Raw genomic sequence first — 21983 nt, forward strand, 5'->3', positions numbered from 1 at the left:
ACTGACACAGAAAGATTCTCGCCAGACAGGTTTTTCATTTCACTTTACAATTGTCTCATCATGATCATTATTATTACTACTGCTACTATTATGGAATATCTTTTAACATAGTGAATAATTGAGAAGGTAAAGAAGCAGCAGAAGAGGAAGAAAAAAAATGTAGAAGTCGGCAGAAGATGTAACGGCACAAAAATTGCTTCATTTTTATTTCACTCTCAGTTAATTCTTCTCAATAATCTCAATTGTGAGAAAATGCCGCTGCTATTGCTACTTAATGCTGTTATGATTGTTGAATCTGGTCAGGTTTTATTTTCGCGCGCGCTCTATACATCTATGCTGCACACTAGACATCATCAACACACAAAATAAAAAGGGGAAATCACGCTTTCTTACAGTCAATTTTCTTCTCATAGCTATTGCAAGTACACAGCTGCTTTCCCCTACCCATAAGCCGATGTTTGTTCCTCCCCACCCCGCTACATAACAGCACGATCGTTTTTGTGCAGATCTGTCTCGATCGTAAAGCGAGCACTGAGAAATGAGAAGAAAAAAAAAATACTTTTTTAAAAGCACCTCGATTTCCAATTAACCATTCCAGTCTTAAAGCTTTGCTTTGCCAGTCAATACGGCATTCATGTCGAAATAAAAAAAAAAAAATAAAAAAAGTGATTTTGTTTCTTTCCATCACTCCCGCTCAAAAAAAAAAATTGGTTATGCGAATTAAAAGCGGTTCGGTTGTTTAATTTACAGTTTGAATTCATGTTCACTTGAGAGAACTCCTTTCATTGCACTTTGAGCCAGCAGTGTGCAAACAAGTGCTTAATAAAAAAAATAATAATTCGGATTTAAAGTGGAATTACAAAAATATTTTAAAAATAGTGCGTGAAAATTAAAATATTTTTTAATTAAAAAAATTCTCAAAAAAAGTGAAAAATAAAAATTCAAAAAAATAATATAAAGTTGTGCATCGGTGCAGTGTGTTGTTAAGGAACTTACTTCACACAAATTATTATTTTAAATAATCAAATAAAAATAAGTCAAGCAAAAATGACAACGAACAATAACTGGCACATTAAGTCCTTTGGATTATTGCTATGTCTGATTATTACTGTCAATGCTGTACGCGTTCAACAGCAGCCAATTCAGCCACAAGCAAAAGTCACAAGAGGTGAGTCTAAAATATTAAGCAGTTTATACAGCATAAAGAAAGTGACACGCGTATAGAAAATGAAAATTGAGAATCCAGATCAAATAAGTATGTTAGATATGTCAAGTGGAAAGTTCTACCAACCTGATTTCTTCCACATATTGCAGAAGACATGATCAGGCAGAGCATAATGAACAAATGAAGTAATAATGTGAGAAATAAAATTAGAACAATGATAAAATGCAATTAATACCAAATGTGTGTGAAATCAGGTCTAATTTTTTTTTGTTATTCAAAGAAATTGTAGTGATTTAGAAATCTTTAACATGGCACGTCATGTATACACGCATAATTCACATATATTGCTTGCTACAAGCTTAATTGTTCTAATTTCGCAACAAAAAATAATAATAATCAAAATTAAATTCATTGAGCATAAATGTGTGAAGTAAAAAATAAAAAATCATAAAAAAGCACACAGCACAGACAACCTTTAAAGCACACATTCCTTTCAAGAACGTGTTGCAACTATAAAATGCATGTAAAACATATCGAATGTGCACTCGCGCTTAGAATACAAATAAACAGTTTTTTTTTGTCGAATAATTTATTACTTAATGTACCTTAGTGTACCTACATTCGTGTCATATATCTAGTATAGATATTGATAATGAGTAAAAGTAATATTATTGATATTATAGAGCATTTAGATGCTGATTTTTGTGGTTGGAGCTGATTTAGATTGAGATTGAAATGACTGTGGCTGGTTGTAATGATTGTGGCTGATTCAGTAGCTTCTACTATCTTAATAATTACTTAGTAGTTTACTTACTGTAGCTATGTTCCTAAAAGACTCTCCATCTGACCCTACTGCTGGCCAAATCACCCAATTTCTATTAAATTCCTAGTCCGCAAGCTCAATCCTCATTGCAGCATATTTTCGGACATTTTTCCTCCTCATTTCCCAATTTATAAACTCATTTGCAATTTAAGGAAGCCTAACTCACACCCCAATGCAAACAAAGGGCCCCACTCACTCTCTAGTATCTGTAGCTATGCCATATACACTCTAGTATCTGTCTAAGCAACAGAAAGTATATTGAGAAGTTGTTCAACCTTGTTTTTTTTTGCATGCTGCTCCATTTGTAGTTCTAATTTTAGTTTTGCGAGGACTGCGAGATTAATCCGGATATTATGTCTCTCGTACTCAATCACACTTATTTTTTTTTGACTAATTATGCAATTGACTTACAATTTGACATGTTGCTCAATGCACGGAAATTTAATTTTTTTTGGAATGTCTGAGAAATTGACAAAAAAATATTTTGAAGGTAAAAATTAAGCATTAATCTCTATTAGTTGATCTACAGCTTGCTTTAATGGCTAATCAAGTGCAGCTTTTCCGGAGCAATAGGAAAGCAATTATAGATATTAGCTGTCGGTTCTGCGGTTACCGTGTAATTGTTCTGACTAGATATAACATGCGGATTTTAATTCAATTTAAATTAAGACTTGATTTTATAGTGCTTTATATGTAAAATGGGCTTGTTGCTGTTTATTGAGTTATAAATTAAATGTCGATTGAATATGTTCAGGTGGACTAGCTTGTACCGGATTTGGGGAGTTGTAGAGGAAGTCTGAGATATGTTAATGAGTTTTTGAGGGATTTTTCAGGAAGTGTGACTTAAAGTTCAGGGTTTTGGCTGACTAATCTTTGTGAAACTCGATAATTGTGTGCTGTGCTGACCAATCCGTCTGCTAAGCTTCAAAAACTACAAAAATTCATCAATTTGATTCAAAAATTCATGAAAATTGAAATAATTTCCAATTTTTCTCAACAAATTACCTTTAAAGCCTCAAAAAGTCCAAAAATACAGCCACAACTACAGCCAAAACTAAAATAATTTATATAATGTCAATTCAGCCAAACCTAAAACCACTTAAGCTCCAATCAGATATCAAATAAATTTATCACTTTCCTTCTAGTTCATTTTTACTTACCTGCTTATAGCTACTCATATTTCCATTTTAAATGTAAAACTCTCATGACTTTAAGCCATAAAACAGAAATAATTTTAATTTTTCTAAAATAAAAATTCAAATTGACCCAAGCTAAAATTTAATTTATGGAGCCAAGAAATGTCAGAAATTATGTTACATTTGCTCGCAAGAGAATGAGTTATTATATTGTAACAAAAGGCTATTCTGGAAGTAGTTTGGAATGAAATATGTGAATTTTTTGTGTGCTAAAAATGAGAAAAAAAGGAAATGCAAATTTTGTCGACTAATTTGTTATTCTTCCTATAAGTTTGTAGTTCACACGTTCTAATTAGAACGTGATGTAAGGTAGATTGAGTTATTGTGGATATAGAAGTCATGGGGTGTGTAATTGACATGATGATGAGGTTTAGAGGACATGAGTTGTTCTATTGATGACTCTTAGGATGACTAAGGTCGTTTGTTAATGAAAATGGGTCAAAATCAGCCGTTTTGATGCTGTCAGGTCGATTTCTCACAGCTTACCTGTGTCTTAACGAGTATATACTGCCCAGGACAACTAGTGAAGCAATATTCCGTCCACTCGGAGGAGGATTCGAATCTTCAACCCTCATTAAACCAATTTCGAACCTTGATGCCATCAGGGCAACTTTGCAGCTAACCTAGCTGTGCCCTAGCAAGCACATGCTGTCCTGGACAGCTAGTGAAGCAGCACCCTGTCCACTAGGAAGGGGATTCGAACCCTCAACCCTCATTAGAGCCTCAAATTGCTTCTACAAGTCATTTTATTCCGGAAAACTCACAACCTTAATTAAATCAAACAATCACGTGAATACTTAATGATGCAATGGAACTAAACATATCTCATTCGCTTAATCTGATGTATTTCTAACCAGTAAAAGGCAACAAAAATCTCAATGCCAACCTTTTCTGTCTCATTCTTTTCTTCTTAAACTTGCATAATAATTAAAATATAGTGCATGTAGGTATGTGGAGCTAAAGTCATTCATTAGATCAAAAATTTTTACTTCTATTGCTCTATTAATGCTATTTGGCTTTTTATTTAACCATATTATAGATTATTTCAACAACAGTTGTATTGAGTCTCTTTTTATTCAGCTCTCAATAAGCGCGGCGCTGACATTTTGCAATTGACTGTATAACTATATTCTTTTGCATTAAACACAACACAACATGCTAGCATGTTAGAGGAAAACCTTTAAACTATATACACATGTTCAATATTGAGTTTCTGTACAAAGAGTCTTGTGTACTGCATGGGCTGTAAAGACAACAAAAAAACGTGATCTAAAACACCTTCAATTTAATTTACCAATAATTTTTATTTATATATAAAAAAAACTGCATATTATTGATATTTACTAATGATTTTAATGACATTGCAATTGTATTTCATGCTGCGATGGAATTTAATGTCGCTCGAAAATAAAATTTGTCGGCTTATCTGCTTAATTTAGATCTTGAAAAATTATTTTGTCATAATAATAAGTCCACATCACACAATGAATGATGAATATTTTGTAATTCCTATTACATTCGTGCGACTTCTTAAGTGCATATTGTTATGTATCCACACGCGTACTCAATAATATTTTTCTGATGTCATACCGAACTTGGTTAATTCTGTGTTGTTTTTTTTTTTCGCGCGCTGTAATTTTCTGCACGGAATTTTTTTGTGCCTCAATTGTCTTGTCATCAACATTCTTGTATTTCCTTATTTATTAAAAACAATTAATATGTTTCACGTCCTTGATACACTTCTTAGACTATTAAAAGAGGCTGTCTTAGTTCTCATATTTTACATCTGCACTTCCATTATTCAATTCCATCTAAGTCAGTGATGGGCGAACTGAGGACCACGAGACACCTTCGTAGTAAGTCGAAACCGCACTTGGCAGCTACACTTCATCCCATCCCCATGTCCCCCAGCCACACAGGTTGTCCACCCCTGATCTAAGCCCATTCATTGACTGTCATTCATGATAAAAAAAAATTTATTAATTTAATGAATTTGAAAAAATATTTTTTATATTAAATTAGCTTTTTGTTTCTGCACTTTTGTCCTTCAATTAAGCATTAAACTTGTCTAGTTTCGCGAAATTAAATAAATCTTGACCTCAGCTACATATTTAATTATACAATAATTGAATGGCAGGCTGGAATCTACAGTCATTATATTAATTAAATTGAGATCGATTGATTTCGGTATAAGTTTAAAGAGATTTTTTTGTATTTCTCTTTATGTAGCACTGCTGGATGTTTATGATGCTGTGGGTTTTAGCAGAATAGGTTGAAGTTGAAATTGTGGGAATTTGAGTTAATTGATGTAGATGGAGGAATGTTGATGATTGGGTTAGAGGTATGGAGGTTTGGTGGATATACCGAATTGGGCAGTTCTAAAATCCAGCCCCAGGACGGTTGGACTCTAATCCTAGGTCAGAACCGATGAAATTTGGCCTCATGTTATAGCCAAGTCGCCTTAAAACCGGATTTTCAGTCATTTCTACACCAAGTACCTTCCGGGTTGTTTCCAAGATGACAAATGGTGCAGAATTGACCGGAAATCTGGTCCTAAACTTACGCGACTCTAACTTCAAGCAAGACTTAATGAAATTTGGCCTCAGTCCTGAGTCAAGTTAGCTAGAGTCTGATTAATTGCTATTTTTACGCCGTACTTTCTTTCAAGCTTGTGAATTTACAATATTTGAGTACTTTTAATTCAATTAAACAGCAGTCTGGCGGTCTGGTTCTTATATACCTTTGTATTAATCTCTTTAACCTAAATATCACAAGTTGGTTAATCAATCGAAAATCCAGTGTCAGTCCGGCATGACTCTGACTTGGTGCCGGATTCGGTTTAAATCCAGAGTCATGCAAGACTCGGTTATCAGATTTGTGGTAAGCTACTCTACTGCCTATCCCACAAATTCAATTAGAATCTTAACAAATTAGTCTGATAATTTATCTGCAATTTTTTAATTTCCTATCAATCAGTTTCGTACCTAATTCAAGCTGTCTTTAGAGTCTAATCTATAAGTAACTCTCAATCGTTCACTCGATTAATGATTTGCAATTCAATTCCATTTTCAAATTTGTGTCACGATATTAAATTAATTATCAAATTATATTTTATCTGAATAATTGGACTATTTTTAACAAAATAAGAAGAATAATTTGCTTAAATCTCTTTCAATATCACTTCTTTTAAAAAAGGCACCAATTTATCGCAAAAAAACCCGTTCGTTGGACACAAAAAAAAGTATTTTTTTAATTGAAATAAGAAGAAATGTTTTTAAAATGCAAAACAAAATCAGATTTAAGTGACTTTCAATATTAAAATTTGCGTATTTAATTGAAAACTATCCAATATTTAATTGAATGTTGATTTAAGTCTCGATTTAATTCATTTTCTCGACTCTGAACATAAAATTGCGCATTTTTTGCACATCATTTAAAAGAGATTTTTTTATTTTTTTGATGCTTAAAAGAGAAAACTTGCTTAATTGCAAATTAATGCTAATTTGACCGCAGTTTTATACCTCTTTGTACTTCTCTCTTTATGCTTCCCATTCCGTACTCTTTGATCAAAAAAATGAGTTAAGTACATCAAGAAAGAGCTCATTTTGCTCTCGTTTTGTATCTTCTTATTCATCTACATGGGTCTACACGTCATGCCTATAAATCCACACTCGACTAAATACATCAATTTTGGCAAGCATTTTTTTGGTAGCAATTTGATGATTGAAAGGAAAAGTTTTTTTTTTTTAAATTTCTACAAGCCACAAAAAATTGATGAATGGACATCACGTATGTAAAATATTTTCTAATTGTCATCATTGCCAATTGTGACTTTATTAACGTGCATGAAAGTGAGATTTTTTTTTATGAAGTAATAAAAGTTATTGCATTTGCAACATTGTTTGCATTTAAAATGAGGTAAAAACTTTACTTAGTGAGGAAAAAGTTTGTTAGCTTGACAGATATTTATGTTGTCGGTATCATGGGGTGGGAAGCTTAAGGTGAAAAATATTTAAATTGTTTGTAAAACTTTAAGTTTTAAATGATGGAATAATTTTGGTGTTAAGAAAATTGAGTTAATGATCTTTTGCGGAACAGCACAATGTTTTTGCTGGGTATAGCACTGCTATGTCTTCCTACATATTGATGGTGAGACGCGAAGGTGTCATGAAGTCATCAAAAATGAATAGAACTCTCGTGTGAAGGCACCTGAATAGTTGAACTCAAGTTTGAATCCACCTGAAGCTTAGAATTCAAATGTGAAGTCACTTGAACCTCAGAACTTAAGTATGAGGGCACCTGAATCTTAGAATTCAAATGTGAAGACACCTGAATCTCAGAACTCTGGTGTGAAGACATCTAAACATTAAAAAACTAATTTTATTGCACTTGAACCTTAGAAATCTAGAGTGGAGGCATCTGAACCTTAATAGCTCAAGTGTGAAGGCACTTGAACCTTAGAATTTAATTGTGAAGGCACCTGAACCTTAGAAAGCTACTTTATTGCCTCATTTCTAAGAGCACTTGCTCTTTTGAAGCATCATTAAATTCAATAACCTAAAAATACATGCATGCATGTGATCGACATTAATACCTTCAAAATCAATTGCACTACAAACATCCGAGAAAGCACTAGTTCCCTCCCCAAAAAAGCATCCAAATCAATCTCATCTCTTAATTGACTAGTTTATTTTCTATTTTGACTCAAAAAAAACCTTTCTTTTTCCTCTACATTCAGCCCACATCAATTTGTTGTCCACTTTCAAAAACTAATTTCCCTCAATCAAAACTGTTCCTCCCTTGATCAAGCAAACATAAAGAAAAAAAATCATTTAGCGATGCGTTTACAATGAAAAATCGAATGTGGAAGTAAAAATCATGTACAATGGATTTTCTATTTTTTTTGGAATCAATCAAAGGCTTGTTCAATAATCATAAAATAATAATAATAGGCAATTATTGTTCAATATTACATTAAATTTAATAAATCGTTAAGTAACACAAGAGTCTAAAGCATGTTAAATAATAACCGAACAATGTTCTGAATGTATATAGGCCTCATTGGAATGTGCGAAAAAGCGCGAAGCTCATTAGACGAATTATATGAGCATGTACATGAAGAAAGTAAATGGAAACATGGTTAAAAAAAAGATGTATTGGAGGAGAGAGAATTAAGGCATAGAAAAAAAAAATTACATAAAACTATTAAGTTACATCGATGCTTTAAACAGCAAACGAAATGATTTATGTAGCTTAGTAGATCAATACAAAAAAAAAATGAAAATTAAATATCGCTAAAAATCAATAGATGTGTATTAAGAGATAAATCCACTAAGGCATGTTATTATTTAATTACAATATAAATTTTTATATGAATATGAACTGTCTGCTTGATTTCTGGTACAACATCAAAAACATAAATACAACATATTTTTTTTTGTGACAACTATCAACATGTATCATGGGGTCATTCATGAGGAATGGTGCTTTTTGAAGGCTTTCTTTTAGGGGATTCTTACTTGAATGTCACAAGTCGGTAACGCTAACATGTACAGAGTATGCTTTCATATCACAGAAAGATCACTGCTGTACCTAAAATCGGTTTATTTCCCTGTTAGGGTAAATAGTCGGCTATGATGTTATTACGGTGTCATGAAAGCATGTTCTCTGTTTTTTAGGGTCAACTAGATTTGAGTAGCTTAGTCCAACTTTAAGGGTCTAGTAGGGCATTAAGAGGAGACCTAAACTTGTAAGATTCAAGTAGATTTGAGGTTTTTCATACAATTTCTGGAAATTAGTAAAATTTTATTGCATATTTGACTAAAACTTGATAGATACAGCTAGATTTGAGGAACTTTGTCCAATTTCAGGGGTATACTTAGTTAGTCTTGAACAATAGACTTAGAATTGGAAGGTTCAGTTGGATTTGAAGGGTTAAGTGCAACTTTTGGGATCCAATGTGTACTAAACTGTTGACTTAATTATGATTAAGCTTGAAACTGAATTAATCAGACGATAAGAATCCAGAAAGCTCTAAAACTGAGAGGTCTGATTCCAAATTTTTTGGATAACCTCAACTAGATCCTTCTGGTCCGACTCTTCTCCCAAACATCCATGGCATAAATATGTCAAACCTTTCTACAACTCCTCTTCCCACACAATATTAGACGACACATCTAAATGTCCCCCAAAGCAGCACTAAGACAAGATCGCAACATAAAAAATTCTCCTCATCTTATGTGCTCAACTATGATTGAACATTCATAATTTCTTTCATTACGGACATAAAATGTTCGAAAACAACAAAAAAAGAGTCAAGAGAGTTATGAAGTAAGGAAGGAAAGAAATTGCCGACAGTGAAATGAGACAACTGAACAAGAATATTTTCTTCTTACTTCTTCTTTTATTGGCTTTCACTTTCGAAATATATAAGTAATAAAATGTAATTCATTTTTTTCGTTCAAATTATTGCACGAGACATTTTTAACATGCTGCAAAAAATGTTTAAATTGGACCAAAAAAAAAAAAGGGAGACTCCCACCGTCCTCATATATCGTACCTAGCAGGCATGCAAACAAATGTTGTTGTTGCTTGTCGTTGCTTGTCGATTAAAGTCACTCTCCATTTGCGTAATAAATCTTTTAATGCTCGACTATCGAGTGACACCAGGTAACTTTCTAGATCACGACTTACTTCTTGTTTCCCTTTTTCATATTTCATCTCTTCACATTCGTTATTTATTTATGCTTCACATATTTTATTTATTTCGGGAAGGCTTAAATGTATATTTTAATTGCATGATGTCAATCGACTTTTTTTTGTTGTTGGTGACATCATCCGCATATTGTGCAATATTATACAGTTCAAAAGGATCTCATACTATATTGTAAGTAGAGCTGCTGTCAGTGAATAAATTATGCATTAAGATGCCATGAAAGGTTGGTTTATGAAGCTAATGATGACAATAGTCGAGAAAATAATGAAAGAAAATTGTTGCATCACTGAATTTAGATCAAAATTCAAATTTCATAGATAAATGTGACTGTATTTTCATTACTGCATTAACGTGCAATTACTCTTGTAAAGTATTTAATTGCAATTAAGATATGGAAGTTTGTTGGGGATCATGTAATTTATATGCATTTCTTCGAGGAATATATGTGGATGGGAAATTTGGAATTATATTTCATTTGAGTGGTTAATTAAGGAATTATTTTAGAATTTATTGTAGGGATGTTATCTAGGTCATGTTGAGCTTCTAGCTGTTGCATTTGCTTTTGTACTAGAATTGCAAATTTCACGAAGTATAAGAACTGATTAGAATTTGCTTTAAAATTGCCTAATACTCATATTCTGAGACTGATTTCGCAGACTGATGCTGCATCCGGGTTGATTGACTTCTTCAATGGACTGTTCGACATGAAGTCTAGTTAATAACTAAGTCCCGGTCGGTTAGGAGTCTGAATTTCGAGATATCTAACCCAACACCAGCTTGAGGTCACATTTTGTGCCTTTTCTAAGCCGTATGCCTTCAGGATACCCTCGTAGACCTTTAGTTTAAAGCAGAATCTGAACTAATTTAGATTTACGCAATGTCTCGAGTCCCAAGTAGCACAACTGGCGTCTTCCCGTTAATACGGCGAGCAATTGTACCTTAGTGAACACGGTATGTTGTTCGGAATTACGTCAAAAAGACCCGAAAACCCCAAGAAACTCATTAAAACGCACAGTAAATTCCAAACTAAAATTATTCCATTTTCGAACCTTATTGACTTTTTTCCAATTCCATTGCAATTACCATCAGCAAATTAAGCACATTCAGCTGAATATTAAAAAGCAAATTAAGCCTCTTACGAGTCATATCTACCTCAATTTAATCTCAATATTAAAGAATATTCTTTCATTAAGATAAATTTAAACTTTTCATATGTCTCATTAACTTCTCAATCCGCATGGGGATCAATCATCAGCCTTAATATCAAAAATTAACGATCAATTTAATGAATTAATGAATGATGAAATTTTTGTGCAGCTTGCAAAAAAAAATAAATAAATAATTAAGCATATGTAATGTGGTTTTCTTGTTGATACTTAAGGTAACGATATTAAATTTAATTCCAAAACCATTGATCCACATAATTAAGAGATATGTATAAAAAAATGCGCAATTAAACTCGCATATTGAATGTACAAGTATCCGATTATATGCATTAATTATTTACAAATTTAACGCAATAATATTTTTTGCACACAATCAATCAACCATGGACTTTAGGTTGGACATAGCTAATTTTTTATCCATTATTCTATTGTGTAAGTAAAATATGCAGTAGCCGCAGCTTTTTTTTCAATTTTTCAAGTTTAGTCCAATAATCAATCATGAGTAATTTGTTGTGTAACAAACATGAAATGACCCCTAAAGTTTACTATTCAATCCGTAATTTATCACCTTTAAGTGATCTCAGTACCTCTGTCATAGTTAGACGAAGTTCATTGTTAGGTTAATGATAAGATCATTATGGGAACGTAAAAGACACCGAAATATGAGTGGCATGACATTGAATGTAGTCCGATCGGCACAAGCTTTTTATTGGAGCGAGCAACTAAGTGGTTGCGACATTACTTCTAAGTGACTGCTACATGTCATTCATGTCGCGGTCACATGGTTTCAAATGGTGGCTATATGACATTTCACATGTTGCGGCCATATGTCATCCAATTGGTGATCAAATGACATCCAAGTGTCGTCCAACAGACAGAAACATGACAATTCAAGTGGCATTCACATGTCATCCAAGTGGTAGCCACATGACATCCTGGTGACAGCAACATGACATCCAAGTGGCGACCATATGTCATCTTAGTGACAGCAACATGACATTCAAGTGGCAGTCACATGTCATCCAAGTGACAGCAACATGACATTCAAGTGACGGCAGCATAACATACAATGTATGGTCACATGGCATTCATGTGGCAGCAACATTGTTATGGCATTTAACATGACAATTGCCACTTGGACGCCATATAGCAGCCACTTAAATGCAATGAACAACTTGTGCCGATCGGGTACAACTTTTTTATGATCTCTGCATATAGGCACAGTTAAAAAATTTTCTTTTTTTATTGCTGTTATGATGGCGTAAGCATGCCACCGTGAAATAAATGTATGATTGGATTTTTATTGGATTTCTCAAGAATTTTACATGACGAAGTTGAATTTTCTATCGACTTATCATGATATTTCAATCTTATATGCTCACTTTAATTAAATATAATTCGATACCGATCATTGATATGGCATAATTTCGAAGAAAGAAGGAAAAAAAAAGTTGAGTGCGAAAAAAGCAAAGCGATTCTCGCACGCAAAATGTGAATTTTCATGTACAAATTTGGGTAGTTAATGGTAAACTTACGTGTAATTAGTTAATTAAATATTCCATAAAAGGTTAGAAATGTCAACTCAACACATGATGGCTTGAGTTTTGCTAGTTATTAAGTCAATAGGTAATTGACTAATGTCAAGAAGGAGAGAAAAAATTTATGCTGTCAGGAAAGAGCAAAAAAAAAAGTTGTAAGCGAGATAAAAATCAAGCAAGAAAAACTTGTGGCTTTATGACACGCCAATATTGGTAAATGTTACAGTAATGCACTATTTATTGCATGGTAACCATGTGATTTATGAATTTCAAGATCATATTCAAGGTTGATTGAGTTTTACTTCTGTTGATTTCTATTCGTTTGCAAATTGGGGTCGTGCGGGTGTTATAAGTCGATCGAATTTTAGTTGTATCTGGGGTATCAAGTCTATTGTAGACTTGCATTAATGAAGGCGAATCTGCAAGAGTAAGGCCTCGGTGGCTGAGTAGTTAAACAGCAAGCTAAAATTCTCTAATCATCTCTTTTGAGAGGACATGAGTTCGATTCCCAAAAGAAACAGATTCTGATAGGCACACAATGAAAAGTTGCAATCACGGTGCCGAGACGGTAGAATACTAGGAATCAGGTAGCTGTCAATTGGCATAAACTGCAGACTAGTGCATCTTAAACGCAGAGAATGTGGGTCAGCGATGCTTGGCCGAACTCTGCTTAGTTCAAACTTACTTCTAAGAAAACTGCCACTTGTATTCTTTTAGGCAATATTTCAATGTGTGCCAATAGAAGATCTATCAATGATTGCATAGAGTCTTGTCGATTTCACACGAATTCGATCAATTCTCATCCTAGCATATCAGACTCCCAAAAAGGTACTTTTAAACCATCCAAACTTTCTCTCGAAATGCGAATGTAAGTCGGAAATGGTTGAGCCCGGCTGAGATTAGCAAAAAACCTTAATCCAGTAAATTCGCAATATCCAAATGACCCCAAATGATAATGACTGACAATTAATACTGACTGCAATAATTTCCATGCACAACTTCTTAATGATAAGCATTTACAATTCAACTCCATAAATTCATCACGTCTCCAAATCCATTTCGATATCAATATTTATCTTCATGAGCAATTTAATAAGTCAAAAGTACCTCAAAATGGAATTCTGACTTAAAAATCACGCATTAAAGCTTTCCATATAAAAAAATAAAAAGTGCATTTAGTCATGTCATTTGACACGAATAAGGAGGTTATGTGGAATAAAATAGGAGAATGAAAAAAAGTTAATTATATTAATTCAATCGTTTTTTGTCTTAATTTAGTTGCGCTTTAAATTTGTTCAACGTCACTTAATAATCTACAAATGTAGTCAATGCATGGAAAGTAAAATTGTTAGGAAATTTTGCTTATTTTGTGGCTTATTGGATTGATAAATGTTGAATGAATGAAATTGCGAAATATTTTGAGTTATGGGCTTGATATGACATGTGAAAGGAGGGCTAGACAGCTGTGAGTTTGTGTCAAACTGGATAAGAAGCATGCTGGTAAAAGCCCTAAATTTTAAGTTGTAATTTAATGCTAGTTTTGAGTAAATTGTTGTTGGTCCTTGCATGCTGTCCTCAATTTCATGTTGTATAGCCTTCCAGTCTTCCCAACTAATAAATCATTTGTAACCCAATATTAATTGCGTCCATAATATCCATTACATTAGTTCTCGCTTCCGCATAGCAAAAAATTTAACACATTTAATTCGTCAGGATGTTAAAATCAATATAAAAAAAGGCACCGTACTCAATTTTTTAGGAACGGTGCTAAGTTCATAAACCCGTCAATTAACGGCAAGGTCATGTCAAACGCAAAAAATATCAAAATAATTTCCTGCTTAACGGTGTGTAAATAATGCAATGAAAATAACGCATTATTATATGCTCAATTTAACATTTTATGACGGACTTATGACCACTTACATAAAAGAAATTTCAACTTTTTTTTTTGGATTTCCTCGTGTATTTTACATTCTATGTCAAAAGTCAGTTACGGTCGTGTGAAAATTGCTTTCTTTTTTCTTAAACTGATTGGAAAATTTGTTTGCAAAAAATTTTCTGCAGCTTGTTAGATAGGAAAGCGTGAGAAATGCAAAAAAATGTAGCTTGATTGATTTATTTGGATGCGGAATCTGATAAAAATCTCATTTAAGACCGTTCATTTTACCAAATAAATTTGTAGAGTGATTTTATGGAGGATTTAACAAGTAATGTTTTATTTATTAAAAACAAACTATAACTTATAGTCATGCTTTGATGATTCTTATTTCTCGAAAATAATACGACTAATTAATTTCGCAAAAATAATAACATCTTACTTTCTTGCATTTATGAATTCACAAGTACACGTGTGTTGGCATGAAAATTATGTATTTAAGATGTATCTTTAAACATATCTGGCACGAATGTACAATATCTTAAAATAAATGTTTGCTTTACATTTGATACCGTTTAACTTGAAAGATAAATGAGACTGATTTAGTTGTGGATGAGTTGGAAACGTGCCGAGGGAAAAATGAGATCAATTGGAGTTGCAGGTGTGTTTCTGGTGTTGATTAGGTTTGTTTGGATTCGCATTTATAGAGTAGATTTGGTATTCTCCAGAAAGGCACAGCAGAGTAGACACAGAAAACAAGTACCGGTAGAACTAGTCATTAACTAGACCAATAGTAGGCAACTTGTGTACCGCAGCTCACTAGTTTGTAGTCAAAACTTGAAATTTCGGTCGAGGCTTAATCCCAAAGTGTTCCTCGAATAAAAAAAGAATGCCCAACACTTAACTGGACAATTCACTTGCCTGGAAGGCACACTGTGAAGAAATGACTGAATGTTTAACTCCAAACTAGCGTGACTTTAGCCAGATTCGATAAAATCCAGACTTAGATCAGAATCAAGAAGAACTGAATCCGAATTTTCGGTCATTTCTTCACCATATGCTTTCCAAGTTGCCTTTACCATGAAATTAAATCAGAATCAAGTTAGAATAAGTCTGACATTTGGCTACATTTGATAACATCCAGCCTCGGACCAAACTTACATGTCACACTAGCATTAAGACTGATTATTTGCATTTCATAAGTGATTTGCTTTCCATAACACATCTAGAGTTGACCTAGAGCTTGGCAACCTATAGTTATGATTCCGACTTAGTTCCGAATCTGCTTCCAACGTCATAATTCAGTTAAAGTTACCCAAAACAGCTGAAAAAGCTACAAAAATTGATCAAAAGTCCACTCATCTTTGATTAAGTAACTTTTTTTTGTTATTCCTAACAAAAACCTAATTTCTAATATAATATATGACCGTATTTCCTGATGATTAAACTTCAATAAAAGTTTTATTGCATAAAAAAAAGTCTCTACAATGAAAAACTTTTTCTCTATAAAAACAATTAAAATCAATTTTCAATTATTTAACCACAAAAAAATCAGTCCAATGAATCTTTGAGCTTATACAGAAGTAGTCGAAATGAAAAAAAAATTCAATATACGTCAATGGCTATTCAAACTTTTTTTTGTATAGACGTGAGGAAAAACAACAAAAAGCGGAAATTTTCGCAATAAAATATTGAAAAAATGTTAAATTGCTTTTCTCATTTAAATTCGTGTTTGCTGTTTGTTCAGGATGAATGAAATTCCTGAATTATTCAGTTTGCGGTTATCTCGCATGATAAAAATCAGATCAAATAGTCCTCAATCAAATAAACAGCACTGCCAATAAATACAATATTTTTTAATAAAAACTTTCTCAAACTCCACTAATTTTTATTATTGCTTGATGATATGTGCCAATTGTCAATTGACGATGAAAGCTGGTCATGGAATTTCTAATAGTAATATAACTGGATAGCTGTTAAGCTTGAGAAACTGGATAAAATGCATATGAATAGAAGGTTATTCACTTATAACGTCTGGCATGGCATTTAAGCGATTTGAAGCTATGTGATTAAAGAGATAAGTTCTCTCTCTGTTAACATCTTGTGATGGAAGCATATAATGAGTTAGCGCCTGGAGCTTGTGTAGGGGATTTGAACCACTCCTTAGATGGCATTTTCTAGCAGGCAATGTATTGTAATGAGGATATTCATCTGAATGAGCGTTATCTTAAGTATACTCAATTATTATAATTGGACATGTTCAATTTTAGGAGTATGCTCATGAGAAGTCCCAAAAAGGGACTCAAGGCTTCATTTCCAGAGCATATTGACTCGAAAAACGATAAATTGAAAATTGTCCATGCCGAGTCTCGAACTCATGATCGCTGGGTTGGCGTAGAACATTCGAAACCAAATGAATGAAGCCACTATGCCATCGAGCTACTTCGGTTCAATTAGCTAAGCTCCTCATAGTATATAGAAGCTATAGCAAGCATCCAACAGATCCTATCAATTCTAAAGACATCACTAATGATCAATCCCTCACAACGGATACAAATCTAACATTAACAATGTATTTATGAGACGGATATTAAGCTTCGCCTTTTGTTTGCATGCATTGCTAATAAAATAGACTTTTCCTATAGTTTTACCAATAAATTATGATCATGCACATCAGTTATCTATTTGTCAAATATATTATTTCTATCCAGCATCAGCTGGTTGCATGCCTGCATATGCTAATTCTGAAATATTTACATTAAAAACTTTGTAAAATGCAAAAATTGATGTCAAAATTTACGATCCCAAAACTGGAGCAATAAGTACAGTCAATTTATGTTTGATCTTGTTGCGGATTTTTTTTTATGCAATTTCAATTAGTAAGTATGGTAAATTTATAACCACATGCATGATTAAAAAGCGCGCAAAAAAATGAAATGGATGGAATTTTATAGCTGTTTGCGGCAGCAATTGCTCAAGATCTATTTTAAAATTATACCATATGCGTTTCTTCTTTACTGCTTTCTATGCATCTCTATGTCATTTTGCTTGTTGCATTTTATGCAATCTTCATATGACATCAAGAAAATCAGTTCAATAAAAATTCAGCATTATGAATGAATGAATGGAATAAAAAAATAAATAAAATAGGAGCAAAGTATTGAATAACTTCTGCATCATATGAATAATTAAGTGCGCTAGAGCAATGAATAATGAGCAGCTAACGAAGTTCAAAATGGTAATAGAGTGCAGAGTTGGTTTTGACACATAAGATGGCACATAAACTAAATTTTATTGCTGGCTTCCATCTGCCAATTACCAATATCGAGTGCAATACAGTCTCTATCGACAGCTTCCTTCCAAGAGCTCTTTGTTCAGTCCACAAGAGGGATTCGCTTAGTGGACATGCAATCAGACACTTTATCTATATGCAGTTTGGTTTGACCTATGAACCTACCGTTAAACAGCTATGAATGCATCCACAATTCTATGATTCAAAATTCACAAAGTTAAGAGAATGGTCAACACTTGACATGGCTTCCGAGAGATACACAGCAAATGTTTTTAGTTCTTAAAATGTTGCTGGATACCTTCACTTGTAATCTTGATGTTTTGCCGTCAATTCAGCAACTTATCAAGTATACAAATCACGTTCAAAATTCAGTCGCATGCCAACCTTATGCTGGCATCCAACACAAACCCAAAATCACACCTTAGCGATACCTTTGCAACTATGTTGCACCGTTTTGGTATTTAGGTTGCCCTTACCAAGCCTTATATGTTCTAAATTTAGTCACAAGCACCTCCACCTCAACTATGATAAAATGACATTCATTACAATGTTTGATTGAAAGCTTAACATTTCATCATCGTCATTGTCAGGTCAATAATTCAGGAAGAAATTCAATTTTGAAGATTCTGTCATCGACTGCATTATTATAAGCGTTAAATTTAGTTCACAAGTACTTTATTATGTGCATATCAAATCAAATGTCATTGTCTGAATTGAAGCTTTATGATGACTAACCTGACTTTGTGCTTAATATGGAACAGGAAAGAATTGCGGATTGTTGTAAATCAATCTTAATTTCAGTTAATTCATAATAATAGCACCTGTCAATTAGATCATCATTCTACTAGCAATTATTATTATAAATTATCATATGCCGGGTACCAAATATCAATCATTTATGAGACATACAATCTATATAGAACAGCACGTGGATGAATTTTGCTACATTTATGTATTAACAGCCAGCCATAAAAATTTTTTTCATGGATATTATGTTCGATTACTAATAAAATTATATCCATTCATGCATTCCATTGTCATGGTTGATAAAATTCCATGCTCGATATTTTTTTTTTTCGTACAGTAAATCAGATCATTGGAAATTACAACTTAATAGCTTTACCTTTCGATGCAAATGATGATAGTTAACCCGAGCGGTGCATGGCTAATGATAGGGCGTACACAAAATTGTCACGAATTTGCCTTTAAAGTGTTGAGTTAAAACGGATTTCCTTGTGCGATTTAAATTTGATTGTTTTTGTGAAATTTTTTTGTAAATTAAGGCATGCTTTCTCAATTGTTGGAGAATGGATTGTAAATTGATGGTTTACTGAGGCTGATGTAGATTATAAGATATGATTTAATTTGTGGGTTTTTGGATGCAAATGTGCAATTTTCATGATTTTTCTCAATGCTCTAACAGTTTGGACAGTCTTGTTGGAATGGGATTCTTGGATTGGCCTTTTAAGGGTCCACAGTGTCATTGAGAGCGCAATAGTAAGGAGGATACAGAAAATGTTTAATTTATGAATGTCACTTTGTCGTATAGTCGAGTATCCCCTGATAGCTCATTGGTAGGAACATGAGTCTGGAAATCGTTGGACGTGGGTTCGAGTCCCACCAGGATTCATGTCTTTTCTACCAAATCAGATGTAGTTTCATGTCCTAAATATCATTAAAGACCAGAAATCTGAATTAGTTAGACTCAGCCAAACCAATCTCAAACTAGCAGCTGCATGCTGACTTTACAAAAAAAATCACCAATCCTAAAGACTTCATTTAGCAAAATTTAAAAGCTTTCATCTTTCAAAACCACATCAAATGCTCTTTTCAGAAGCTAATAGCATAAATCAGTCTACACTTAATTTTCTGTATTTTTTGGTTGTTTATAAGATTATTGACAGTTAATTAGACTCAGAACTACTTAAATCATTTTATACGGATATTTTAGGCTAAGCCACTTAAATGACTTACGTCAAACAGTCCAAAAAAAATATATTCTTAATAATAGGAAGTAATAGCTCACCAAATAAATGGGCTCATTATACCCACAGCATATGTGATTCATTAAACCATAGCTAATTTCATGTTGATTGCAAAACTAAATGATTGAGGTTGAAAATGAATTAAGGAACTTTGCCACCTTCACAAGACCAATAATTACAATTAAGGTTGGAATATAACGCAGTATATTTTATATATATATTTCACATAACGAGGTCTTGCATCATTTTTTTAATGAATAAAATCAATTTTTATTGGACTTTCCGCAGCTGAAGGTGTTAGGCAATTTCTATGGTAATTTTAACAAGAATTCTAATTAACACTCAATGACATTAATTCTGGGAATTTTGTTAATGCAATTGCATACAAATTTGACATAATTAAATACGAAAATTCCCACGAAACTTCATGCTATAAAGTTTGTCAAACTAATTATAAATTCAGTAATAAAATTAATTGTAATAACAAATATTAGCATCGTGGAACTGCCACAAACAAAGCATAGAAGTTGACATCTGAATGAGTCACTTCTGACAACTCTTAGGTTAATGGCCAACATTACATCCAACCATATGTAGCACATATCGAAGTGGTAAACATAAAAAAAAAGTTCAAGTATAGAGCAATAAGAGCGCGTGGCAGTAATATGAATAGCTTAAAGTGTTATAAAGGTTGTAAAAAAAATTTGCAACCGCAAAAAAGCAAGCAAGCAAGCATTCCTCCTTCAATGTTTATCCTCCTTTGATTTCTCAACATGATAAATTGCCTAACAGACTTATGCTCGATTGACGTGATTTTGGTAGCTCTTTTTATGGCGATTTCGAATGCAAATGGTATTAATTGTACAATAAATATTAGGATTGACATGCTGTGTCGTAACCTAAAAATGTCACTTTCTTTCCTCCGTCTAATATCATCCCACGTGGATTGAAATTGGTTTTTTTGGAGGGTATGTTTGTTAATGATGTCTATAATGGAGAAGTAGAAGGTGATTTGGATTTTGTATGGGAATGTTGACTATAGTTGACTTGACTCCATAGAATCCTAGTCAAATTCTAGTTCTGTCGTCATGCATAGGACTGCAATTAGTTCAATTTAGAAGATGATGTCTGAACAAAGTTGAATCTGTGGTATCGTGACATATGAAAGCGAATCTGTCAGTGCGACAGTTGATCCTCGATGGCCGATTGACAAAGCAACCGGCCGGATATCTCAGTTATTCTTCATATGAGAACGTGGGTTCGATTCCCATCAGAATCCGATCTCTCACTTACGACATAAAGTGATGACTAGGATTTACACATTGCTCACGACATGGCAGTGTCTTACCTTCTTCAATAGACATCATTTAATAGCAAACCCTACCTGACAAATCATAATATCCATCACAAATCATTTATATCATGCATAAATTAACTTTTTACTAATTCTCTCTTTCTTTTTTCTATGTTTCATTATAGGTAAGGATGTTAATCCACAATAATTTCAACAATCTCAAAACGACATTCCTCATAAATTAACGATTGGCTTATGTGAAAGTATATCGTGTTCTTTGTGTACCTACAACGTAATTTTTCGGGGGCCCTCTTTGTCCTTTTATTGACATAGAGATATTTTTATAACAAGACATGCTTTCATTTCGTAAGAAACTCATTTTTTGCGTAAGTAAGAAAAAATCTTATCTTGATTTAAATGAACAAAAAAAAAACATCGATCGTGAATATTCGAAAAAGGTTTAAATTTGTATATTCATAAATTACAATTCAAGAAAATCCTCTTAAAGCTGTTTAATATGGAATACCCGATTACTTAGTCCGATTTCAATAAATCAAGTGCTGAATATCTGATAAGTAATAATTTTACAATTCAACGGGAGTTTAAAATGAGATTTCTGTGCTGTATCAATTTAAGCGATCAAATTATAAATTAAAACCTCAATTTTCTTGTCATTCCTACGCATATAAAGGCAGTTTAAAAGTTTTAACTTGTTAAAATTGATAAGGGATTTTTTTTGCATCCTTCACGGAAGGCGATTGAGTTGGATGTTGCATGTGTCCCGAGATGCATATGTAATGAGTCTGATCTAACCATATGATCAGTTCTGATCTATATTACAGCCGAATAGACAAGAATACGCTAGAACTAGTCAATGACAAGTTAATAACTATTTGATGTCCAGTTCCAGCGTATATTTGTCCATTTATGCAT

General features: G+C 33.1%; 1 protein-coding gene across 1 annotated transcript in view; it reads left to right on the forward strand.

Moving 5' to 3' along the window:
• Positions 1 to 612: 612 nt before the first annotated feature.
• Positions 613 to 21983, forward strand: part of stw (straw) — a 59924-nt gene continuing 38553 nt past the window's right edge. Inside the window, exon 1 of the mRNA XM_070646626.1 lies at positions 613 to 1168. Within this exon, the coding sequence (XP_070502727.1) occupies positions 1048 to 1168 (121 nt within the window). The 5' untranslated portion in view covers positions 613 to 1047. The remainder of the gene's footprint in view (positions 1169 to 21983) is intronic.

This window comes from Chironomus tepperi, unplaced genomic scaffold (genome assembly GCF_022539635.2).
Source record: "Chironomus tepperi strain 1889 unplaced genomic scaffold, CSIRO-AGI_Ctep_v1 contig_364, whole genome shotgun sequence".
Classification (NCBI taxonomy): domain Eukaryota; kingdom Metazoa; phylum Arthropoda; class Insecta; order Diptera; family Chironomidae; genus Chironomus; species Chironomus tepperi.